This window comes from Macaca thibetana, chromosome 5, assembly GCF_024542745.1.
Source record: "Macaca thibetana thibetana isolate TM-01 chromosome 5, ASM2454274v1, whole genome shotgun sequence".
NCBI classification, from domain to species: Eukaryota; Metazoa; Chordata; class Mammalia; order Primates; family Cercopithecidae; genus Macaca; species Macaca thibetana.
In genome coordinates this window covers 79,407,632-79,434,576 of record NC_065582.1, presented here as the reverse complement: position 1 = coordinate 79,434,576, position 26,945 = coordinate 79,407,632, and the positions used below count along the sequence as shown (strand labels likewise).

Below are 26,945 nucleotides of genomic sequence, written 5' to 3'. Positions count from 1 at the left end.
CGATTTCCCAGTAGTCAGAAGAACTCAATTCCGGTTCCGAAGCTTCTTCAATTAAAAAGGTGCTTCAAAAGAGAAGTCAATTCTGTGGGAGATACTTTCCCAAAAAGCTCGGGTTTGGGTCACTATACCGTGAACTACAAACCTCCGCAGGGGTAGGCCCGGGGCTGCCCGCCTGACACCGTGCTCGCCAGTGAGCAGGGGCCGGGCGCTACAGCCCCGGGCGGAGGCCTTGCAGGTTGTAGAGGTGGGGGCCCTCGGCCGACCTGCTTCGCTCCGTCTTCTCCAAGCTCGGTGGGGAAGACCAACTTCCTGAGCGGCCCTGCCCCCTCCAGATGCTGGACGCTCTTTTCCTCTCACCCCCCACTTCTCTCCCCGTGCGGGTCGGATGGAGAAGACGGCGCTCAGAGCACGCAGCGCCGGGAATTAACAGCGAGTTTTAAAATCTGGAGGTCGCAAGGTGTGCGACGCCTGCTGCTGTTCATTCCAGAGAGGCTTCTGCTGGAGGAGGAGGGGGCCCTCGACACCTAAGATGCAGAGGGCGGTTCGCTCTCTGGCTGCCGCTCTTTTTTTCTTTTCTTTTTCTTTTTTCTTTTTTTTTTTTTTCTTTTCTTTTCTTTTTTCTTTTTCTTTTTTTTTTTTTTTTGGTCGGAGGAAAGAAAACAGCCTTGCGCCCGGATGCGTAGAAAGCCGACAAGTGGAAACAAGGACACACCCTCCCGTGAGCCCGCCCCAGCTGGAGCCGCGGCGCGCTAAGCGAGCAGGCTGGGCGGGGAGACGCGGGGCGGGAGCGCCCACAGCTCGGAGCCGCCAGGCGCTGACGAGGAACCCGGCTGAGGGAGGATGCGCGGGTGACGCCTGCGGGAGCTGCGCGCCTGGGCGGGAGGATGCTCCCGAGGGGCCTCTGGCCGTGGCGCGCGCGGCTGCTGCCAACCCCTGGCATCTGGGGCCCAGCGCGCCCGTGGCCGCTGCCGCCGCCGCCCCAGGTAAGAGCGGGTGCGGGGCCGTGGGGTCCGGAGTAGGCGGGTGCAAAGTTTGCCTTGGACAACTTTGGCGGGAGCAAAAGCCGAGCGGCCGAGCAGTCGACTGCGTTTTGCTGGCTGCCGGGCTCCGCGCGCGGGGCGGTCCTGACAGGTGGTGGCCGGGCAGCCGACGTGGGTCACGGAGGCCAGGGCTGAGGTCAAGACTGCGGGCCCGCGAAAGGTGAAGCCAGAGCGCCGCGGCTGGGGGCGCCTCACCTGGGCCGAGATGGGGTGTGGGGACCACCAGACTTCGGCCTGGGAGCAGCAGAATAACCTGGGAGGCAGTTTCTGGGCTGCAGCCCCCGGGCAGGAGCAAGTTTCCAAAGCCGCTGCGCCGCGGGGCCGGTTCCCTCTCGGTGATCAGTGCCGGAGCCCCTAAGGAGCCCGAAAACGTTGAACCGGGCAGTGACCGTCCCGGGTGTGGACGGTCGCAGAAGAGTGAAATTTCCATCCTGAAATCTGGGAGCACCTCCCTTTCCCAGAGGGAAGAAAAACTAGCGTTTTGTTCAGACACCCGAGAGACGGGTGAATCATGAGTGTGGGCTGGTGAGTAACAGTTGGCCTGACACCGTTGTATTGTGGTCTGTGGAGAACCGTGGCTTGAAGGAGGAGGAGAGACTGAATGTGCACCAAAAAAGACAAGAGGGGGAAACTCGGAAACTTGAGTTTAACTAGGATTGCGATGGAGCCTGACAGGAGCCCGGGAGCGCAAACTCTGACCCAGATGAGGAAAGACAGCCTTTAAAAAAAGCCTTCAGGGTGTGTGGTGGGGGAGGGAGCTGTTTTCTGAGTTTTAGCTTGTTCCTCCCCTAGGCTGTTACATTAGTTTCAGATTGTTGAAGGTTTAAAAGCCAAAAGTAAGCAGTGTGATTCTCTTGTCACTTTCACTTCCTGTTTATTTTGTTCTTTTTTTTTCCCTTCCCCCCCTTTTCCTCCAACGGGCTCAGGGCTTCAGTTTCAATTGATGCAGGGAATATTAAAGTGCGTTTTTTTTTTTTTCCTTTTCATTGAGTTTGTGACCAAAGGATTAAATGCATTTAGAAAATTAATTCCCGGAATGTTTGAAAGAGAATGAGGAAGGCCATGTTGTTACTACATGTAAGAAAAGGAGCAAACTCCCTAAAATGTAAAATGGTAGACTTATAAAGTCATTGGGGAGAAGGGGTTTTTATACTTTTAAAGATTGTTACTTTTACTGTAAGTGTTGCATTTCATAGTCAAAGATATACCAAACATTAAAACAACCCAATACAAGGAACCTCTTTCACACACCATTTTAAACACAGATTATTATTATTTTTTTTTTTTTTGGACAGAGTCTTGCACTGTTACCCAGACTGGAGTATAGTTGCGTGATCTCGGCTAACTGCAACTTCCGCCTCCTGGGTTCAAGCGATTCTCCTATTTCAGCCTCCCCAGTAGCTAGGATTACAGGCGCTCGCCACCACACCCGGCTAATTTCTGTATTTTTAGTAGAGACCGGGTTTCACCATGTTGGCCAGACTGGCTGGTCTCGAACTCCTGACCTTGTGATCCGCCCCCATCGGCCCCCCCAAAGTGCGGGGATTACAGGCGTGAGCCACCGCGACCAGCCCCAAGTGTTTTCTGTTAAGTCCGTTTAATACGTTGAGTAGCATTTTTATGGATCCCGCGACTCGCTGCTCTTTCTCAAATTATCAACTCCAATCCCTTTTCTCCGTATTTCCCATCTGATGCTATCTAGGGTGGTGCCATTGCATACCTCAGCAGGAATGTGGATACCCTTTTAAAAGAAAATGGTACCATCGGGCTTATTAGACCTAATAACAGGGAAACGGTAGTTAGGAATCATCGTAAGAAGCCTTATGTTTGAATGTTTCTAACTTGCAAATTTTTGTTTTAAGCCAACTGTCCAGCTATAACGACAATTTTCAGAACCTGAGAAGTGGAAATGCTGCTGCTTTATATGCAGCTTTTAAATTTTACCATGAGGAAACCGATAGAAATATTCTGGCTCTTTAGGAGTTTAACTAGGACTACGAAACCATTTTCTGCTGATCAAATTACCTGGCTATCCGGACATTTTCCATTCTAAGGTTTCACTCTTTTGTGGTTTTCCCACTTGTTATGAAATGTCCTGTGGCTAAAGGCAAGTATTATTTCTATATATTTTTCCCATAAACATTCAGACCCCTAGAGCCTGTGAAGCAGCTAGAAAAACTCGTTTGTGACCTGACAGCTCATAAAATCTTAGCTTGCAAGGACTTGTCATAAGCAGTATTTCAGATAAGTGTTCCCAATTATAATTGGTCTTTCTGAAGTTTTTCACACTTCTATGAGTGTGCCTTATAAGAGCATTTAATAACTTTGAAAAATACACAATTCACATCCTTCATATTGTATGTGAGCAATTGTCTGCTAGTGTTTTCTGGGTGAGGGGAAAAAAACAGTTTGTTGACTTGGATATACAGAGTTGTTTTTTAAAGAACACATTTAGTCTGAAGTGTAGTAGAGCAAGAACATATTGTATTATCTTTGGGCAAGGCATGGCCTGGTGGCCATAATCGCGTTCCGGTGGCAGCATCTCTGCTTGTCAGCACTCTAGCTGAGTGGTTGTCAGGGCAATCCATGGCTCCTGCTGATGTTTCTGTGCACAAGGACTCAGCTTTGAGTAACTGTGGTGCTTGGTGAATTACATCTAAACAGAAAGCCCTTGCTTAAATGTGCCTTTCTTAATTCGGGTTTTCTGCTACTTAGATTGAGAAACTCCCTGATACGATTTCATGTCCCCAATACAGCATTTGAGTCCCTTCATAAGCTATGTTTAAAAATTTTTTACACCAAGCACTTTGCAGAACAGCTTAAGTATCGAGTGTGCTTTTTTTAACTTCTAGAAACAAAGCATATGGATGTTTAAATTCCACCACAAGATGTCAATTTAGAAATTGTTTTCATCTTTTTAATTTAATGAACATATCGTTCTTGTTTGACATGTTCCTACTATCTCTTGTATTTGCAGTTGGTGCATTGTATTCTATTCTATAAAACTAGCTTCAGAGCCCTCTCCTGAGGAGAGCAATTGGTTGTGTGTTGGCGATTGTATTTACACTATGGAAAAGACATTGATGCTTTTATCTCAAAGTAATGCTAGACCAGCTTGTCTATTAAATATTAAATATTACCACCTTTAGAGCACTTAAGTATTAGTGTTTTGGTTTTTTTTTTTTTTTTTTTTTTTTTGCTTTTTTGTTATTATGATTAAATGATATTAGTGCTGTTTTACAGCAAATTATAAGCTAGGAAATAATTTGTGTCTTGGCAGAGAGATATTTGTTGAATGAGGTACCTGTGAAACTAAGGTAGCAAACCTCAAGCTAAATATTGATTAATCTAACTAACATCTGCTATGTAAACTAAATGTGTTTGGGTCATGGAATAGAAGTGAGCAACTAATTTGATTGGTGTTAGGCTAGCAATGCGACACGTGAATGCCTGCCAACCTGGCCCTACCACCACTTAGCTCTGTGAACTTAGCCGAAGTCATTCAGTATATTTGGGCCTATTTTGTCACCTTCCCAAAACAAAGAGATATGTCTAACTGATCTTAAAAGTCCTTTTCATCCCTAAAATTGCTATTTTGTTGTTTTACCAGGGGAATATAAATATACCATTGAACAAAGTATTGTCAATGTCAGAATAGTCTTAATGATTGAAAAATTATCTTTTATGATCTTTGGCAGTCAATAGAGTGGTAGTTTTACTTAGTGGTTGTAATAACTGTTTTTCCTTTCTTTTATTTTATTTATTTATTTATTTATTTTTTGAGAGGGAGTCTCGCTCTGTCGCCCAGGCTGGAGTGCAGTGGTGCAATCTCGGCTCACTGCAAGCTCTGCCTCCCGGGTTCACACCAGTCTCCTGCCTCAGCCTCCCGAGTAGCTGGGACTGCAGGCGCCCGCCACCTCGCCCGGCTAATTTTTTGTATTTTTAGTAGATACAGGGTTTCACCGTGTTAGCCAAATGGTCTCGATCTCCTGACCTCGTGATCCGCCCTCCTTAGCCTCCCAAAGTGCTGGGATTACAGATGTGAGCCACCGTGCCTGGCCACTGTTTTTCCTTTCAAAAGAAATTGAAACTTGGCTGGGCACAGTGGCTCACGCCTGTAATCCTAGCACTTTGGGTGGCCAAGGCAGGAGGATCACTTGAGCCCACAGGGTTGAGACCAGCCTGGGCAACATAGTGAGACCTTGTCTCTACAAAAAAAAAAAAAAAAAAAAAAAAAAAAAAAAAAAAAAAAACGAACAAACAAACAAAAAACACGAAAAATTAGCCAGGCATGGTGGTGTGTACCTGCCTGTAGTCCCAGTTACTTTAGGAGGCTGAGGTGGAAGGATCGCTTGAACCCATGAGGTTGAGGCTGCAGTGAACTGTGTTACACCATTGCACTTCAGCCTGGGCAACAAGAGCATGACCCTGTCTCAAAAAAAAAAAAAAAAAATTTATTTGATGGGGTTCGCATATCATAATGAATTAGAGTAAGTCTCTCTCTAATGCTTCATTCTGTTATCAGTGTTTTTATCTGTGAAATCTTATTCAGGATTATCTTCAGAACCCTAAAACCATTATATAATAGACCTCTTAGGTTATCCTACAAGTTATCAACCATTAGGTAATAAGCAAAACAGCATTATCTCTGCCATGTTCTAGAAGAATCTTTTTTAATCCCATTTACTTTAACAGTATTAATTTTCCTTTTTTTTTAAACACATACCAGCTCTCTGTTCTCTGAGCTGTGTATTTAATTTGTAGCACAGGATCCTTCACCCAAATGTTTTCACTGAATTTTCCACATTGGCATATACCTTTTAAAAAAGAGGTTGATGAAACACGGTAGTCAGTTAAAAGGTACCCATTAAGAGGACCCATGGAAGAAATTGCTGTCTGGTCTTAGTATTAGAATAGTTGGGTTTCTCCAGAGCGGATGCAGGGTACATTATACAGGCAGTGAAGAGTATAGGCAGTGGTGTTGTTATGCAATGGCTGTCAGAACGCTGAGGATCAGATTTTTGACCCACCTCTAACAAATGTGAAAGACCTATACCATGCATGTTATGTATTTACAGTACTCATAGTTTCATCTTCTCTACCTTCATTTTCCTCTAGTCATCACCCATTTTTCCAGAAGCATCTTTGAACGGGAAAAAAGTAATGTATAAATAAGGTTTTAAATAAAAATCAACTCTTTAATATTTTAACAGATATATTCTTTTTTTTTTTTTTTTTTTTTTTGAGATGGAGTCTGGCTCTGTCGCCCCGGCTGGAGTGCAGTGGCCGGATCTCAGCTCACTGCAAGCTCCGCCTCCCGGGTTTACGCCATTCTCCTGCCTCAGCCTCCGGAGTAGCTGGGACTACAGGCGCCCGCCACCTCGCCCGGCTAGTTTTTTGTATTTTTTAGTAGAGACGGGGTTTCACCGTGTTCGCCAGGATGGTCTCGATCTCCTGACCTCGTGATCCGCCCGTCTCGGCCTCCCAAAGTGCTGGGATTACAGGCTTGAGCCACCGCGCCCGGCCTTTAACAAATATATTCTAAGTAGTTCATTGTGGAAGTGTGGCAGACCAGTCTCTTTCTTGTTCACTTTGTCTTTTTGCTGTTTTGCCCATCGAAGGTGCTCAATACATACTAATTGTGTTACATGGCGTTGCTGTAAGAATCTAATTTTGATGCTATAGTTCTCTCTTAAAGAAAGGTGGTAGTACTGAAGTTACTCACTCTCCTCACTTATGGAAATAGATTCCTCTTTTCTTCCTGCTGCCCTCACCTGCTCTGAATCTTCCTATTTCCTTGCTACCTCATCCCCACCTGAGTTTAAATATAGTTTGCATCAACTACCAAGCCCTATAAATCCATTTGCTCTGAGAGTTTCCTGTTTCATAAACTTCCAAATGGTATTGATTTTACATAATTTTTACCTTAATTACAGGCTCACCACAAGTATTGCAGACCAGGTTTGTATTTTGGCAGCTCTTTAGGGAATAGATTTCAGTTCAGGATTCACAATATTGATGAGAAATGATCTATGAAATCTACATGATAAACAAGATCTATTGAAGATAATTTTTTTGAATAGATTTGAGGGCAAGAAATAGGGAACAGTGAAAGAGAGGCAAGATACGGGCCTAGACTTGAAATGCATATAGCCGGCCGGGCGCAGTGTCTCACGCCTGTAATCCCAGTACTTTGGGAGGCCAAGGTGGGCAGATCACGAGGTCAGGAGATCGAGACCGTCTTGGCCAACATGGTGAAACCAAACCCGGTCTCTACTAAAATACAAAAAATTAACCAGCCCCCATGGTGGCACGTGCCTGTAATCCCAGCTACTTGGGAGGCGGAAGCAGGGGAATCTCTTGAACCCGAGAGGCGGAGGTTGCAGCGAGCTGAGATTGCACTACTGCACTCTAGCCTGGCGACAGAGCAAGACTCTGTATCAAAAAAAAAGAAAAAAAGAAAAAAAAGAAAATGCATATAGCCTGTAAGCAGAAATAAGAAATGACATAAAACATTGACCCTCATATCAAGAAACTGACACGTTCGCAAAGCTTTGTTGTGGTAAACTTTAGAGAGGAAAATCTTGAAGGCTGGCAAGGGTCACCCCACAAATATGAGTTCTTCCTGAGGATCTTACAATATTTACTAGATTGAATAGATGATTAGGTCTGGTTTTTTCCTTTACTTTTATTTTTTTTAGGAAGTGCTGTGGGCCAGGCGTGGTGGCTCACGCCTGTAATCCCAGCATTTTGGGAGGCCGAGGCAGGTGGATCACCAGGTCAGCAGTTCAAGACCAGTCTGACCAATATGGTGAAACCCCATCTCTACTAAAAAATACAAAAAATTAGTTGGGTGCGGTGGCAGGCACCTGTAATCCGAGCTACTCGGGAGGCTGAGGCAGGAGAATTGGTTGAAGAGTAGATGGCTTTTTTGAGACACAAGGCAGAGGTTGCAGTGAGCCAATATGGTCCCATTGCACTGCTGCCTGGGCGACAGAGCGAGACTCTGTCTCAAAAAAAAAAAAAATACTGTAGACACAGGTGGTATTATATTCAACTGCATATATAACTGTTTATAATGAATGCATTGCCCAAATCACATTTCTGGAACCTAAAGATGAATTTGCTTATTTTCAACCTCTTGGGCATAACAGTAAATAATGAATGCCCTGTTCCTGTACTGAGGAAGAAAGAAGGCATTATTCTTTTTGAAGAGTCCTTCTTGTTTTTTCTCTGACTCTGCGTGGTACTGTATGTATTCCTGTGGGGCTCTCTCCTTTGTTAGACATTTTGTTTGTTTTTGGAGATCAAGACTGTCTTGGCCAACATGGTGAAACCAAACCCGGTCTCTACTAAAATACAAAAAATTAGCCGGCCTTGGTGGTGGGATTATAGGCACAGTAGTGCCTCTCTCTCCCTTTACCCCTCTTCTTCACCCTCCTGACATCTACTCTTTTTTCAAGGCTGAGTTTCAGTAGCCAACCCCCACCTCCCCACTGACCCCTCTTCAGTTTTCATGAGGTCTCTTCAGATCTCTGCAGGCAGATTCAATTATAGTTCGTTTTTCAGCACCACAATACTTACACAACTTACATCGTTTGACCACACATTATAGTTAGTTGTGCTTGTATGACTTTCCCACCTGGACTCTCAGCAATCTGTGGTCAGAACTGTTTCTTCTCCATCTGTGATCACCTCTGCCCTGGCACAGTAGGTACATAACGAATGAATGGGTAGATGACAAAAAGCAAAATAGTATATAAAGTTCCTTAATGATGTGTTCTGTTCAGGTTTTATCTTCACAATTTCCTCTTCTCCACTTAATCTAGAGGGAAAACCTGAAGCATTCTTGTCTACTTTTGTGATATGAGCTTTGAATAATTGAAGATTTTTTAACAGCTAACAAAAAGAACCTTTATACATATTATATTTTCTATTAAAAGTTAACAGTAGTCTTTTTTTTTTTTTGGAGATGGAGTCTGGCTCTGTCTCCCAGACTGGAGTGCAGTGGCGAGATCTCGGCTCACTGCAAGCTCCACCTCCCGGATTCACGCCATTGTCCTGCCTCAGCCTCCCGAGTAGCTGGGACTACAGGTGCCTGCCACCATGCCCGGCGAATTTTTTGTATTTTTAGTAGAGACGGGGTTTCACCGTGTTAGCCAGGATGGTGTTGATCTCCTGACCTTGTGATCCACCTGCCTCGGCCTCCCAAAGTGCTGGGATTACAGGCCTGAGCCACTGTACCCAGCTGTGAACAGTAGTCTCAAATCATATTTTGATTAATTGTTTTATTTCAGATATACTTTCATATCAGGATTTTTAAAGGGCATAATTAACAAAATTTAACAAAACGTAAATTCTTGAAGGACTGACTGGCATATAAGTATTTTCTTGGCTATCTTTTTTTTTGGTTTGTTTTTTTGAGATGGAGTCTCGCTCTGTTGCCCGGGCTGGAGTGCAGTGGTGCGATCTTGGCTTACTGCAACCTCTGCCTCCTGGGTTCAAGTGATTCTCCTGCGTCAGCCTCCCAAGTAGCTGGGATTACAGGTGCCCGCCACCACGCCCGGCTAATTTTTGTATTTTTAGTAGAGATGGGGTTTCCCCATATTGGCCAGGCTGGTCTCGAACCCTTGACCTCAGGTGATTCGTCTGCCTCAGCCTCCCAAAGTGCTGGGATTACAGGTGTGAGCCACCGCTCCCGGCCAGGTCTCTGTGTTACAGCAGCTCTGCCTGTGCCTTATCTTGTTCAGTGGCTGATCAGCCAACCAAAAGTTTCTAAATAGATTGAGACATTGTGAGATGAATGCTGTTGGAGGCTGTCAGGAAGCAATACTACAGAAGCTCCAAGAATGCTTATCCATGGTCAAACCTGAAATAGAAGAGGAGATGTAATGCATGTTATAGACCATAACATTTTGTCTCATGCTCTCTTGGCCTGCCACTCACCCATACTATTTCTGGTTAAAAATCCAGCTTTGACATCACTGCTTCCATAAATAGAGCCTTTCCTGATTACCTAGATGAAAATCATCTTTCCTCCTTCTATCTCCACATAGTGTTTATTCTTTTTACTGCTCATTTGGTACTTCTGTACTCCCTTGTATTAGGGCTTTTTGTGTATTGAGCTTACCAGCGTGCCTGCATGCCCCCATGTACCTTCTCTTTCTCTGTACATTGTAATCTCGAAGATCAAGTGCTGTATCTTTTATATCTTTGGGCATGTGTATCTTCGTATTTCTTATTCTGCTAAAACAGGTACTTGTCCTAGTGTTAAACTAATGAGGTATAAGGAGATAGCTGTCATTGTCTTTATGAGAAATGATGATGGTCTCCATCAGAGGTTGGTAAACTTTTCCGATAAAGGTCCAAATAGTAAACATTTTCACTGTTGGTGGCCTTTGGCCTCTGTCCGAACTACTCAGCTTTGACATTGTAGTGCAAAAGCAGCTATAAATAGTACATAAATGAATAAGCATAGTTTTGTTCCAATAAACTTTATTTTCAGAAATAGACAAGATTTGGCCCATAGGCTGTAGTTTTGGCCAGCCTCTGGTCTATAGACCCAATATCAAGATTTTGGAAGTACTAATACAGATGTTATGCTAGAGAACTAATTTAGATGTAGCAATCCCATATATGTGTAGTGGGATGAGATAAGTGAGTACGTTAATAAGGACCAATCATGAAGTCATGATTATTGTACATGGACCTGGAATAACAGGAGTGGATACAATGGAAAAACAGGAGGAATGTAAAGATATGTAGAGATTTCAGCAGTTTTCTGTGTTAGCCTTATACCTAACCATGAGGCCACAATGCCTGGCAAGTATGAGAGAAGGAGGAGAATGGGAATGCTAGGACTAAGATGTGGAACGAATTCCTGTCTGAAGCCAAGGGAAGAATCAGAGTCAATAGTGAGTTGCATTTCCTATGGGAGAAGTGACATGATGGGTGAAAAAGAAAAGGCTTGGGTAAGGAACGTTCAAGGCAGTGCATTGGCACAGGTGTTTATTCCAATAGGTTTATTTCTCTTTGGAATCGTTAAACCATGGGTATCTTTCATCTAGCCCAATATTAGAACTCAGTATGTGTACGTTTTTCCTTCTTTTTCCTTCCCCAAACCATTTTTTAAGAAACAAATTTTATATATCTTTCTTATTCAGAGTAAGCTATGCCGCTGAAACAAAGGACCCAATGATTAAACCTTATTTATTTATTTATTTATTTATTTATTTATTTGAGACCAAGTCTCACTCTGTCACCCAGGCTGGAGTGCAGTGGTGCAATCTTGGCTCACTGCAACCTCTGCCTCCCAGGTTCAAGCAAATTTCCTGTCTCAACTTCCTGAGTAGCTGGGACTCCAGGCACATGCCACCCCGCCCAGCTAATTTTTGTATTTTTAGTAGAGACGGAGTTTCACCACATTGGTCGCCCTGGTCTCCAACTCCTGACCTCAGGTGATCCACCTGCCTTGGCCTCCCAAAATGCAGGGATTGCAGGCATGAGCCACCGCGCCCAGCTATTGTTAAAGCCAGTTTTTTCCCTCTTAGGAAATGGTTCTGCAATGAACTCTACAGGTCAAACAGTAGCTCTGCTCCACACAGTCATTCAGGAACAGCTGACCTGTTCCTTGTCATCTTCTACATGTGACTTCCAAAAGCAAAAGTGCACAGAGGATGTTTGAGTCTTGCAAGATGTTATGGCCTAGGCCTGGAGTGTTACATATCTTGTGTTTGTGTTCCATTGAACATTTTATTGAATATGTCACATGGCCACATTTAGCTTCAAGAAGGCTGAGATATGTAGTCCTGGCCAGGAACCACATTCTAGCTAAAACTTCATTACTGTGGGAAAAGGAAGAATGTATTCTAGCAGATGTTTAGTTATATCTGCCACAGTCCCCTTGTCCAGAAACAGGGTAGTTTTGTTTTGGGGCCACTGAATTTCCAAGACACTATTGAGCCTCACTTATGAGTGTTCCTCAGCAATAGATATTTACGAGGAAACTTTATTTCTCTCTGAAAAACGTAAAAAGTAATTTGAGCTAGAACAGGAACATCTGACACCTTATTGGGTTCATTATAAGCTGCCCTCCAGGCTGTACCATAATAGAAAAGGATATAGTCTTATATACTTACACACTAAGGAAGAGAGAGAAATACATTATAATGGTTAAATTAGAATTTGAGGCCAGAACTGAAGTTTATGCAATGACATCTGATAAGGAAGAAAATAAATATAGCTGAGAAAAGATGCTGACGATATGGTTTTAGGGAGGACTTACTTTAGAGGAATTCTGATGACTGATAGCTAAATGAACACTAATAAAAGTTATTAAAAGTATTATGCATATCTAGTATGTTTTAGTAGCATTTTATAGACAAGCTTGTTATAAATATGTTCTAAAAACAGGAAATCTTAGATATTTAGGATAGTTGAAAGATGTTAACTAGCTGTATCTTAGAATAAAATGTGTCTTAGTATGTAATATAACTGAGACTAATTCACGCTAGTTCAGGGTATATTTAGAAAGAGATTTATTAGCATGACATCCTATAATGAAGTCATGTTATTTACTTAATCACGTCACTTTGACTTATATACATGGTTTTTTAATTTGTCAGATTTGGATGTCACTATTGATCAGTTTCAAATGCATAACTTTGAGATATTAGAAATGTTTAATGGCTTTTCATACTACTGCAATATAATTATTGTTTTATAGAATGAAATGGCTAGATTGCCATAGCTATATATATATTTCTGAACTAGTCACTCTGTGTATTGTCTGTGGAACATTAGTAAGGCTTCAATTAATGAGTTGTCCGAAGTGCTATTTATAATATGTACATATATGTAGTATTGGAAGTATTTAATATTATTACTGATATAAACATTATGAACTGTACCTGTGCCCAGCAGTGTCAAAACATAAAATATCATTGTAGGTCCTGTGGAATTGTCTTTTTCTGGAGTCTTATTATTCTCATCCCACACTGCACCAGACTAATCTGGGCTTAGTAAGCACATATTAACCATTGCTTTAAGAGTATTAGCAACAGGCTGGGCACGGTGGCTCACGCCTGTAATCCCAGCATCTTGGGAGGCCGAGGCAGGCAGATCACAAGGTCAGGAGATCGAGACCATCCTGACCAACACTGTGAAACCCCATCTCTACTAAAAATACAAAAAAATTAGCTGGCCGTGGTGGCAGGCACCTGTAGTCCCCGCTACTCGGGAGGCTGAGGCAGGAAAATGGTGTGAACCCGGGAGGCGGAGCTTGCAGTGAGCGGAGATCATGCCACTGCACTCCAGCCTGGGTAGCACAGCAAGACTCTGTCTCAAAAAAAAAAAAAAAAGAGTAGTAGGAACAAAACTGATTTAGCAATGCTAGGAAAAGGTTGTTTCTCTTAATGGGGGCGAAAAGTATGTATAGGATGAGTGAGTCCTGGCTTGGTAGTTCTGTACACGGGATCTGGGAGTTTCCATTGATCCACTCATGAATGATGGATTCTAGAAGCTAGTATGGCTCCTAACTAATTGAAGAGAAGTGTAGCATCTGATTACAGCAAGAAACAGTTCCATTTCATTATATTGGGATTGTCACATTGATTGTCAGACTGCATCAAGGGCATTGTGTTTTGTTACTGGGGCAGTACTTTACAAAGAACACTGATAAAGCTGGAGAGGGAGGTGCATTCAGAAGATGATTAAGATATTGAGAGTTCTTTTAGGAGATGATTAAAAGGGCTGAATTTTTTCTTTTTCTTTTCTTTTTTTTTTGAGACAGAGTTTCGCTCTGTTGCTCAGGTTGGATTGCAGTCGCGCAATCTCAGCTCACTGCAACCTCTACCTCCCAGGTTCAAGTGATTCTCCTGCCTCAGCCTCCCAAGAAGCTGGGATTACAGGCGCACCACCACCATGCCCGGCTAATTTTTGTGCTTTTAGTACAATCAGAGTTTTACCATGTTGGCCAAACTGGTGTTGAACTCCTGGCTCTGCCTCCCAAAATGCTGGGATTACAGGTGTGAGCCACTATGCCCGACTGGGGCTGCATATTTTTAATCTAGTGAAAAGGAAGCTAAGGAAAAGCAAAGATACTTGTATTCAAATATCTGAGATGGTATCATGTGAAAGAAGGTGTCATTCTGTGTTGCTTCTGAGCAAGGAAATTACTCCCAAGATAGAGCAGAATAGGTAGGCAGAGTTCAGCTCAGTTCAAGAAAATTTTTGTATCCATTCTGGCTGTTCCCTAATAGACTGCTTCTTGAAGTATAGGACTCCCATGTTTCTAAAAGAACTCAGGCAGAAGCTAAAGAAGCACTGGAAAAACTACCAACACAGCTAGAGCCTGGTGCTGGAGAAGCCATCTATATCTATGCAATAGGAGCCTGCGAAGTGAACACACCCGAACCAGGAAGCAAAATCTTTACCTCTGTCAGTGTCGCTCTAGTGTCCTCTAGTTTCCTCTTCAGTGCCAGTCAGCAAAGGAAAAATATTTAAAGGTCCCAGATCTGTTTTCACAGAGCAGTCAAAAAGGGAGAATTTGAGGACATATGCAAGACGTTAATAACCATCATATGAGGAATGAGGCAGCAGTTGTTGTGCAGTGCTTGAAGGTGGCAGCTGCACTCATGAGCACTGCCACGCTGGTCAGGCCAAGGAAGGATGGGAGACAGACCCAGACTGGTCAAGCACTGATAACAAAGTGCTCATTTTAAATACAGTGTTAGTGCCTAGAATAGAAATCAGGGAAGCAGCACTTGTTCCAGGGTCAGAGAATCCAACCCAAAGATAGATTGGGTAAGACAGAGAGATCCAAAAAAAGTATGAGACTTATAATTGCAGGAGAAGTTAGACTGAGTAGAAAGGAAGATGGGTAGATTATTGAGAAGCCAAAAAGTTTGCTTGAGTAGGGGCATTTGAGACTCATGGCTGCCCCAGGTCAGAATGGAAGCTGAGGTGATCTTGATCTCTAAGCTCCCTTTTATCTCTGATGTTCTCTGAGGTCCCTTGGGTACCCAGATTTGATATCCATCACAGTGTCAGAAACCACTGAGGTTTGGAGATTGATAAACTCGGATGCCTTGCTAAAATTAGCCTACCGCTGTTCATCCCTTGTTCTGCCTGCTCCTTACCATCTGCCTTCCCTGCCAAGGAAAAGCTTTGGCTTATTTATAGTGTACTATTTAGTGAGAGTAATTTTGTTTTAGCTTTTTATTGATATATTATTAATCTTTCTGTAAAAGGTCGTTGGGGGTTAGATTGTTTGTTGTGAGGATTTGCCTGAAAGCAACACAAGTGTACTACTCATAACTGTTGTTCATTTGAGCTTAAGCTTGGCTGCTGTACTGACAGGTTATAGTCCATCTTGGCATATGAAATTCACTTTATAACGAATCCAGCCAGATTCATTTAATTAGATTATTCAATTTAGTGGAATTGTGCTGCCATTTAATTAGTGGAGTCTGAATTTGTGCCAGTGACTAAGCATTGTAATCAACAGTTGTTATGCCTGCAATTATGTGAAAAAGATACCAAAGTCTAACCTCTCTTGGAGAGAAAATATACTACCTTAATCTATCTTTCACACTAAATTAGGATGAAATATCTCAATATTTATAGTTATCCCATTTATGTAAGGCATTAGAAAAAGGTCATTTCATAAGTATAGCAGTGACCATTAAAATTATTAATATAATAGTTATGTATAATATAATAGTTAGCATAGTAATGTTCTTGGTTTTGAATGTTTTAGAACAGCTTTGTAGTCTGTGCTAGTCATACTACTGTGCTAGTCACACTACTTTCCTGGGAACCTTTTCACTCTTATCTACCTGGTTTAGTCTAATTGGCCATCTTAGTCCAATCTGACCTTCATTCAACTGACCACCTGACCCAGAAATTTAGAATTAAGTCGAGGATTCTTACCTCTGCTGGCTGCTCTTTTGAATAGTGGAGTTGTACTTTGGTACCTTTGGTGGTGACGATTTTCTACCATGTGGACCAAGAAGCAGTAACAATTGATTTTATAGTAATAAGCAGAATGATGCTGACAGGCAGACAGGAGGAGACAAAATGTGGATCAAGAGGACTTCCCAACCTCAATATAACACTCCAGTTCCTGATCCTGAGTCCATTCCTGAGGCTTAACTAAATCCTTCTGTGTAGCCTCCATAAGAGATATTCCTAAGTCCTCAGAGTAAATTTCCATTTTTACTTATGGTAAGTCAAGTAGGTATTTGTTTCCTTCATCCAAATAACAAATATATATGAAGTGATCATTCAAACTTATCAGAAAAACATTAAGAAATGGGTAAAAGACATGAGTGGTTTTCACAACAGGGAACAAAAATGTAAATAAACCTGAAAAGTGGTCAGCCTCACTGATAGTCAAAAAATGCAAAAACAATAGTAGAAAAAGATAACATTTGCTTTTTTTTTTTTTTTTTGGCCTGTCAAATTGCCAAAGAGAAACAAAAAACTCAAAGCGTAAAGCATGGCATGATGTGGGAACTCTTTTGGGTTGCTAGTGAGAGTGTAAAGTGATTGTATAATTCGTGGTCCAACAGGAAACAGATGGCCTACTGAGATTAGGATAATTAGAGGGAAGTTTATACACAAAGGATTATTCATAGAGATGTGGGCACAAGGGAACCACTAGGGATGGTATACTAACCTTGGACTAGTATTGATGGGGGCGACAAGATGAAGGGGTTGTGGACCACAACCCTGTGTCAAGGGCCAAGCCAGACACTCAGAAATTCTTTATTTTCTTTCTTGTTTTTTTTTGAGATGGAGTCTCACTTTGTCATCCAGGCTGGAGTGCAGTGGGGCGATCTCGGCTCACTGCAACCTCTGCCTCCCAGGTTCAAGTGATCCTCCCGCCTCAGCCTCCTGAGTAGCTGGGATTACAATCATGTGCCACCACACCCAGCTAATTTTTGTACTTTTAGTAGAGCCAGGGTTTCACCACGTAGGCCAGGCTGGTCTGGAACTTCTGACCTCAAGTGATCTGCCTGCCTCAGCCTCCCAAAGTGCTGGGGTTACAGGCGTGAGCCACCACACCCAGCCAGAAATTATTTCTTTATGGTTCCCTTAATCATGAACTTTGTAATATTCATTAAAACTGAAATGGAAAAAATCCTCAGTCCAGGTTAAAACTTCAGGTGCTTTATTCAATCATTTTTAATGACAGAGCTAATTTTTTCAAAGTCAATCCTGTGTAGTTTTTAATACCAGCAGCTTTTGAAGTCAGCACTCCTTTTGTTTCATTAATAATATTTGTAAAACAAGGCTGGGCACAGTGGCTCATGCTTGTAATCCCAGCACTTTGGGAGGCCGAGGCGGGCAGATCACGAAGTCAGGAGATTGAGACCATCCTGGCTAATGCGGTGAAACGCCATCTCTACTAAAAATGCAAAAAATTAGCTGGGCATGGTGGTGGGCGCCTGTAGTCCCAGCTACTTGGGAGGCTGAGGCAGGAGAATGGCGTGAACCAGGAGGCGGAGCTTGGAGTGAACCGAGATCGCACCACTGCACTCCAGCCTGGGTGACAGAACGAGACTATGTCTCAAAAAATAGTAATAATAATAATATTATATGGAAAACAATAGTTAATGCTGAGCATGTGCCACACGATATCATGAGCTTTGTCTCACTCAATCCCCCTCACTTCTGGGAGTCCTAGGAAATAGGTACTGATATTACCCTGTATTTACTAATCGGCTGATAAAGTAACTAAGGCTCAGACCCAGCCTGTCACCTGACTTAATTGAAGAAGAGTTTTGAATATTGCTAAAACTTGATCGTTTCATAGCCTAAAATGGGTACTTGAATTCTTTAAGAGCTATGAGATTAAATATTAAAAGGAACCACAAAAATGACCTAGCCACATCAGTTTTATGTGGAAAACTTATATTAATTAAAAGAGAGTTTAATTCTTTGCATAGTCAGATGTCAAGTATGACTTCAAATAATCCAAGAATATTGGGCAAGGAACTTCAAAAGACAGTTTGGCTCAGTATCATATCTGTAGCAAAATGAGAGTTTAGTACATAGCTATCTCTTTTGTTGCTTAAAACCAATCTCTCCTCCCTCCACACACACAAAATCCAGTATCTTAAATTTTAAAGTTATTCTCCTAAGTGCTCATAAACCAATATATAGGAATATAGTTCGTGACATCTCAATGGTTGGTTGATGTATGAAAATTTGATAACTCATTAAAAATAACTTCTTACAAAGTATTTTCTGTACATACAATCTCATAGAATTTCTACATGGCCTTGACATACATCTTACATAGATGGGAAAATTGAGGCCCAGAAAGATTAAATAAATGTTTCACACAGTAGGTAGTGGAGCCAGGACTTAAGTCCAAGTCTTCATAATGAATCTCATACTTTTTTTTTTTTTTTGAGACAGGGATTTATTCTGTTACCCAGGCTGGAGTCGAGAGATACTATCATGGCTTACTTAACTTACTGCAGCCTCAACCTCCTGGGCTCAAGCAGTCCTCCTGCCTCAGCCTCCCAGATAGCTGGGACTACATGTGTGCACTACCATGCCTGGCCAATTTTTTTTTTTTTTAATATTTTGTAGAGACAAGGTCTCACTGTGTTCCCAGGCTGGTCTTGAACTCCTGGCACAAGCGCTCCTCCTGACTCAGCCTCCCAAAGAATCTCATGCTTTCAAAAAACGACATTGCCCTATTTTTCTCCTCTCTCTCTTTTGAAGCACAGAAATAGACATGGGCAAACTGAAGATAAACCCTATGAAGGAAATCCCCTTAATTCCTGGATGATAAAAATGAACAAGTCACAAGAAAAATCAGCTTGAAGTTTGAAAGTACCAGGACTTTTATGTCTTACTTTCCTTCTGTTTGCATAACCATATCCTATTCACTGGAGTTCTGCCTCCAGTATTCCTTCACACTTGCTTCCACTGCCTTGGTTGTCAGTGACACACTATACAGAGCATTGGTTTTTCCCATGATTTGTTACTTCTGTTAGACTAGACATTCTCTGAGGTCAGGGACCATGTGTGATACTTCTGTTTTCTACTTTAAAATGTATGGTTGTGGATTTGAAACTCAAAGTGTATGGGTTGATTTCTTTTTCCTCCATAGCATATTTTAGTTGTTGAGACTCTGATTAAAACCTCACTTTTTTTTTTTTTTAGACGGAGTCTCGCTCTGTAGCCAGGCTGGAGTGCAGTGGCACAATCTTGGCTCACTGTTGTATCCTCCCCTTCCCAGGTTCAAGTGATTTTCCTGCTTCAGCTTCCTAAGTAGCTGAGACTACAGGCGCCAGCCACCACGCCCAGCTAATTTTTGTGTTTTTAGTAGAGACGGGGTTTCACCATGTTGGCCAGGATGATCTCGATCTCTTCACCTTGTGATCCACCCATCTCGGCCTCCCAAAGTGTAAACCTCACACTTAAAGCAAAGCAGGACCACCACGTAGCATTAGGCAGGTTTTGCACTTAATCTAGGGTGCTACATGTAAGACATGGCATTTGCATTGTGGATAGGTAAATTTATTATGCTTTTCTGGCAAATGATCATGAATGTATCGAGGAAAGGAAGCCAACTTTTAAATTCACTCAAAGACACCTAAGGATCAGTGCAAAAATCCTGACCACTGCCACATAGAAAAGAGCTGTATGTTATTGCCAACTTTAAATTTATCCAGAGAATGAGTCAGAATAAAAATGAGATTTAAAGTCTGACAATAGCAGTTATATTAAAGAAGAAATAATGAACCAAATCCCCCCAAATGAACATGAAACATTTATTTATTTATTTTTATTATACTTTAAATTCTAGGGCACATGTGCACAATGTGCAGGTTTGTTACATAGGTATACATGTGCCATGTTGGTTTGCTATCCCTCCCCCTCCCCCCACCCCATGACAGGCCCCAAAGTGTGGTGTTCCCCGCCCTGTGTTCAAGTGTTCTCATTGTTCATTTCCCACCTATGAGTGAGAACATGTGGTGTTTGGTTTTCTGTCCTTGTGATAGTTTGCTCAGCATGATGGTTTCCAGCTGCATCCATGTCCCTGCAAAGGACATGAACTCATCCTTTTTTATGGCGGCATAGTATTCCATGGTGTATATGTGCCACATTTTCTTAATCCAGTCTATCATTGATGGACATTTGGGTTAGTTCCAAGTCTTTGCTATTGTGAATAGTGCCACAGTAAACATACGTGTGCATGTGTCTTTACAGTAGCATGATTTATAATCCTTTGGGTATATACCCAGTAATGGGATTGCTGGGTCAAATGGTATTTCTAGTTCTAGATCCTTGAGGAATCGCCACGCTGTCTTCCACAATGGCTGAACTAATTTATACCCCCACCAACAGTGTAAAAGCGTTCCTGTTTCTCCACATCCTCTCCAGCATCTGTTGTTTCCTGACTTTTTAATTATTGCCATTCTAACCGGTGTGAGATGGTATCTCATTGTGGTTTTGATTTGCGTTTCTCTGATGACCACTAATGATGAGCATTTTTTCATGTGTCTGTTGGCTGCATAAATGTCTTCTTTTGAGAAGTGTCTGTTCATATTCTTCCCTATTTTTTGATGGGGTTGTTTTTTTCTTGTACTTTTGTTTAAGTTCTTTGTAGATTCTGGATATTAGCCCTTTGTCAGATGGGTAAATTGTGAGAATTTTCTCCCATTCTGTAGGTCGCCTGTTCACTCTGATGGTAGTTTCTTTTGCTGTGCAGAAGCTCTTGAGTTTAATTAGATCCCATTTCTCTATTTTGGCTTTTGTTGTCATCCCTTTTGGTGTTTTAGTCATGAAGTCCTTGCCCATGCCTGTGTCGTGAATCGTATTGCCTAGGTTTTCTTCTAGGGTTTTAATGGGTTTAGGTCTGACATTTAAGTCTTCAATCCATCTTGAATTAATTTTTATATAAGGTGTAAGAAAGGGATCCAGTTTCAGCTTTCTACATATGGCTAACTCGTTTTCCCAGCACCATTTATTAAATAGGGAATCCTTTCCCCATTTTTTGTTTTTGTCAGGTTTGTCAAAGATCAGATGGTTGTAGATGTGTGGTGTTATTTCTGAGGCCTCTGTTCTGTTCCGTTGGTCTGTATATCTGTTTTGGTACCACTACCATGCTGTTTTAGTTACTGTAGCCTTGTAGTATAGTTTGAAGTCAGGTAGCATGATGCCTTCAGCTTTGTTATTTTGGCTTACGGTTGTCTTGGCAATGTGGACTCTTTTGTGGTTCCATATGAACTTCAAAGTAGTTTTTTCCAATTCTGTGAAGCAAGTCATTAGTAGCTTGATGGGGATGGCATTGAATCTATAAATTACCTTGGGTGGTATGGCCATTTTCATGATATTGATTCTTTCTATCCATAAGCATGGAATGTTCTTCCATTTGTTTGTGTCCTCTTTTATTTTGTTGAGCAGTGGTTTGTAGTTCTCCTTGAAGAGGTCCTTCACATCCCTTCTAAGTTGGATTCCTAGGTATTTGATTCTCTTAGTAGCAATTGTGAATGGAAGTTCACTCATGATTTGGCTGTTTGTCTATTATTGGTGTATAGGAATGCTTGTGATTTTTGCACATTGATTTTGTATCCTGAGAGTTTGCTGAAGTTGCTTATCAGCTTAGGAGATTTTGGGCTGAGATGATGGGGTTTTCTAAATATACAGTCGTCTCATCTGCAAACAGGAACAATGTGACTTCCTCTTTTCCTAATTGAATACCCTTTATTTCTTTCTCTTGCCTGATGGCCCTGGCCAGAACTTCCAACACTATGTTGAATAGGAATGGTGAGAGAGGGCATCCCTGTCTTGTGCCAGTTTTCAACAGGAACGCTTCCAGTTTTTGCCCATTCAGTATGATACTGGCTGTGGGTTTGTCATAAATAGCTCTTATTTTGAGGTATGTTCCATTAATACCTAGTTTATTGAAAGTTTTTAGCATGAAGGGCTGTTGAATTTTATTGAAGGCCTTCTCTGCATCTGTTGAGGATAATCATGTGGTTTTTGTGGTTGGTTCTGTTTATGTGATGGATTAAGTTTATTGATTTGCGTGTATTGAACCAGCCTTGCATCCCAGGGATGAAGCCGACTTGATCATTGTGAATAAGCTTTTAGATGTGCTGCTGGATTTGGTTTGCCAGTATTTTATTGAGGACTTTTGCGTCGATGTTCATCAGGGATATTGGTCTAAAATTCTCTTTTTTTGTTGTGTCTCTGCCAGGTTTTGGTATCAGGATGATGCTGGCTTCATAAAATGAGTTAGGGAGGATTCCTTCTTTTTCTATTGATTGGAATCATTTCAGAAGGAACGGTACCAGCTCTTCTTTGTACCTCTGGTAGAATTCAGCTGTGAATCCATCTGGTCCTGGACTTTGGTTGGTAGGCTATTAATTATTGCCTCAGTTTCAGAGCCTGTTATTGGTCTATTCAGAGATTCAACTGATTCCTGGGAGGGTGTATGTGTCCAGCAATTTATGCATATCTTCTAGATTTTCTAATTTATTTGCATAGAGGTGTTTATAGTATTCTCTGATGGTAGTTTGTATTTCTGTGGGATCAGTGGCGATATCCCCTTTATCATTTTTTATTGCGTCTACTTGATTCTTTCTTTTCTTCTTTATTAGTCTTGCTAGCAGTCTATCAATTTTGTTGATCTTTTCAAAAAACTAGCCCCTGGATTCATTGATTTCTTTTGAAGGGTTTTTTGTGCCTCTATCTCCTTCAGTTCTGCTCTGATCTTAGTTATTTCTTGCCTTCTGGGAGCTTTTGAATTTGTTTGCTCTTGCTTCTCTAGTTCTTTTAATTGTGATGTTAGGGTGTCAATTTTAGATCTTTCCTGCTTTCTCTTGTGGGCATTTAGTGCTATAAATTTCCCTCCACACACTGCTTTAAATGTGTCCCAGAGATTCTGGTACGTTGTGTCTTGGTTCTCATTGGTTTCAAAGAACATCTTTATTTCTGCCTTCATTTCAGTATTTACCCAGTAGTCATTCAGGAGCAGGTTGTTCAGTTTCCATGTGGTTGTGCAGTTTTGAATGAGTTTCTTAATCCTGAGTTCTAATTTGTTTGCACTGTGGTCTGAGAAAGAGTTTGTTGTGATTTCTGTTCTTTTACATTTGCTGAGGAGTGCTTTACTTCCAACTGTGGTCAATGTTGGAATAAGCGTGATGTGGTGCTGAGAAGAATGTATATTCTGTTGATTTGGGGTGGAGTTCTGTAGATGTCTATTAGGTCTGCTTGGTCCAGAACTGAGTTCAAGTCCTGGATATCCTTGTTAATCTTCTGGCTTCTTGATCTAATATTGGCAGTGGGGTATTAAAGTCTCCCACTTTTATTGTGTGGGAGTCTTAAGTCTCTTTGTAGGTCTGTAAGAACTTGCTTTACAGATCTGGGTGCTCCTGTATTGGGTGCATATATATTTAGGATAGTTAGCTCTTCTTGTTCAATTGATTCCTTTACCATTATGTAATGGCCTTCTTTGTCTCTTTTGATCTTTTGTTGGTTTAAAGTCTGTTTTATCAGAGAGTAGGATTGCAATCCCTGCTTTTTTCCTGCTTTCCATTTGCTTGGTAGATCTCCTTCCATCCCTTTTATTTTGAGCCTATGTGTGTCTCTGCACATGAGATGGGTCTCCTGAATACAGCACACTGATGGGTCTTGAGTCTTTATCCAGTTTGCCAGTCTGTGTCTTTTAATTGGGGCATTTAGCCTACTTACATTTAAGGTTAATATTGTTATGTGTGAATTTGATCCTGTCATTATGATGTTAGCTGGTTTTTTTACCCATTAGTTGATGCAGTTTCTTCCTAGCATTGAAGATCTTTACAATTTGGCATGTTTTTGCAGTAGCTGGTACTGGTTGTTTCTTTCCATGTTTAGTGCTTCCTTCAGGAGCTCTTTTAAGGCAGGCATGGTAGTGACAGAATCTCTCAGCATTTGCTTGTGTGTAAAGGATTTTATTTCTCCTTCACTTATGAAGCTTAGTTTGGCTGGATATGAAATTCTGGGTTGAAAATTCTTTTCTTTAAGAATGTTGAATATTGGCCCCCACTCTCTTCTGGGTTGTAGAGTTTCTGCTGAGAGATCCACTGTTAGTCTGATGGGCTTCCCTTTGTGGGAAGTTGCTTATCAGCTTAGGAGATTTTGGGATTAGCTGGCCTTAGCATTTTTTCCTTCATTTCAAGCTTGGTGAATCTGACAATTATGTGTCTTGGGGTTGCTCTTCTCGAAGAGTATCTTTGGGGTATTCTCTGTATTTCCTGAATTTGAATATTGGCCTGCCTTGCTAGGTTGGGGAAGTTCTCCTGGATAATATCCTGAAGAGTGTTTTCCACCTTGGTTCCATTCTCCCCGTCACTTTCAGGTACACCAATCAAATGTAGGTTTGGTCTTTTCCCATAGTCCCATATTTCTTGGAGGCTTTGTTCATTTCTTTTTACCCTTTTTTCTCTATACTTCTTTTCTCACTTTATTTCATTAATTTGATCTTCCATCACTGATACCCTTTCTTCCACTTGATTGAATTGGCTATTGAAGCTTGTGCATATGTCACATAGTTCTTGTGCCATGGTTTTCAGCTCCATCAGGTCATTTAAGGTCTTCTATACCCTGTTTATTCTAGTTAGCCATTCGTCTAATCTTTTTTCAAGGTTTTTAGCTTCCTTGCGATGGGTTTGAACATCCTCCTTTAGCTCGGAGAAGTTTGTTATTACTGACTTCCCGAAGCCTACTTCTGTCAGCTTGTCGAAGTTATTCTCCATCCAGCTTTGTTCCATTGCTGGCAAGGAGCTGTATTCCTTTGGAGGAGCAGAGGTGCTCTGATTTTTAGAATTTTCAGCTTTTCTGCTCTGGTTTCTCCCCATCTTTGTGGTTTCATTTACCTTTGGTCTTTGATGTTGGTGACCTACAGATGGGGTTTTGGTGCGGATGTCCTTTTTATTGATGTTGATGCTATTCCTTTCTGTTTGTTAGTTTTCCTTCTGACAGTCAGGTTCCTCAGCTGCAGGTCTGTTGGAGTTTGCCAGAGGTCCACTTCAGACCCTGTTTGCCTGGTATCACCGCCAGAGGCTGCAGAACAGCAAATATTGCTGCCTGATCCTTCCTCTGGAAGCTTCGTCCCAGAGGGGCAGCTGCCTATATGAGGTGTCAGTCGGCCCCTACTGGGAGGTGTCTCCCAGTTAGGCTACACAGGGGTCAGGGACCCACTTGAGGAGGCAGTCTGTCCTTTCTCCGAGCCCAAACACCGTGCTAGGAGAACCACTGCTCTCTTCAGAGCTGTCAGACAGGGATGTTTAAGTCTGCAGAAGTTTTTGCTGCCTTTTGTTCAGCTATGTCCTGCCCCCAGAGGTGGAGTCTACAGATGCCGAAGGCCTTGCTGAGCTACGGTGGGCTCCACCCAGTTGAGCTTCCTGGGCTGCTTTGTTTACCTATTCAAGCCTCAGCAATGGTGGACACCCTTCCCCCTGCAAGGCTGCTATCTCGAAGGTTGATGTCAGACTGCTGCGCTAGCAGTGAGCAAGGCTCCGTGGGCATGGGACCCACCAGCCCAGGCGTGGGATATAAACTCCTGGTGTGCCGTTTGCTAGGACTGTTGGAAAAGTGCAGTATTTGGGCGGAAGTGTCCCGTTTTTCCAGGTACCATCTGTCCTGGCTTCCCTTGACTAGGAAAGGGAAATCCCCTGACCCTTTGTGCTTCCTGGGTGAGGCAGTGCCCCGCCCTGCGTTGGCTTGCCGTCTGTGGGCTGCACCCACTGTCCAACCAGTCGCAATGAGATGAGCCAGGTACCTCAGTTGGAAATGCAGAAATCACCCATCTTCTGCGCCAGTCACACTGGGAGTTGCAGACCAGAGATGTTCCTGTTTGGCCATCTTGGAACAGAAATCCAAAAAACTTTTTAAAAAAAATTACTTGTACAGATTTGAAACAAGTTTATAGGAAATGAGAATATCTTTAAAAAAAAAAAAAGGGTTGTAGATTTTAGTAAGAAACAACCATAAAATAACTAATTTATAAAACTGTTTTAAGTGTTGCATGAGTATTGAGATCAAAATCTTAACTTTTTCTAAGAAATAGACTCATAAAAATAAGAGATACAAGCCTTTCCTGGAAGCTTTGTAAATGAATTCAAAAGTCTTTTTGCAGATGTTGTAAGTAATAATTGGACTGTCTTATTGCACTGAAAAAAAATAACAAGTCAAAATGAAAACTTGATAGCTATTTCATAGATTTGAAATAATTAGAAGCAAAATTCTAAGTGGTTAGTAACTATAATATAATTTAAAATACAGAAACTTAGAACATTGCATTAAGTATCTAATGGACAGAGCTAAAAAGATTCATTTGTTTCTCTTTTAAGGAGTTAGTTTTAACTACTTAGTTTCGCAGTAGCCTTTATCTTCACAACTGTAGAAGCCAAAATAAAATTTTGTGGTGTCCTCTTCACATTAGTGTCCTAACTGAAGGGCAAGGTAGGATTGTGGCTGAACTGTCAAGACTGTATCTTTAACAATGTGCCATCTCTTTCTCATTGTTTAAAAATATTCATGCTGAAGGATGACACACTGAAGTGAGGGTGAAATTTTGCAACCAATAGATGTGTTTCTCATTTTGCGGTGGTGATGCAAATCGTCAGGTAACTTATTCTGTGTCCTTGGGCAGCAACCGAGAAATTGCTGTGTGACTGCAATGAGAATAAGCTCGGTATTTGAGTCACTGGATTCAGTTGCATCTTACTCTGTGCCAGCTAATCTGACATTTCAGTGTTCCTGTGGAAATTCTGATGTTTGCATTCTGATGCTAAAACCGTCAGCTTTTAGCAAAGTTTGATATTGGAAATGGCTAATATCATTTGAAAAAGAATTTTGTTTTACTGCCACTGCCACCCCCCCAAATTGAAGATT

At 41.8% G+C, this 26,945-nt stretch overlaps 1 protein-coding gene across 3 annotated transcripts in view; it reads left to right on the top strand.

The window, feature by feature from the left end:
- MCUB (mitochondrial calcium uniporter dominant negative subunit beta) overlaps positions 1–26,945 on the top strand; it is a 1,088,652-nt gene that overhangs the window by 981,905 nt on the left and 79,802 nt on the right. The window contains exon 2 of one of the 3 annotated variants that reach the window (XM_050791032.1): positions 834–983. In XM_050791032.1, coding sequence (XP_050646989.1) covers positions 885–983 — 99 coding nt within the window. In that variant the 5' untranslated portion in view covers positions 834–884. Of the gene's footprint in view, positions 1–734; positions 984–26,945 lie in introns of those variants that run through there. The other 2 variants (XM_050791031.1, XM_050791033.1) reach the window with 2 other exon arrangements.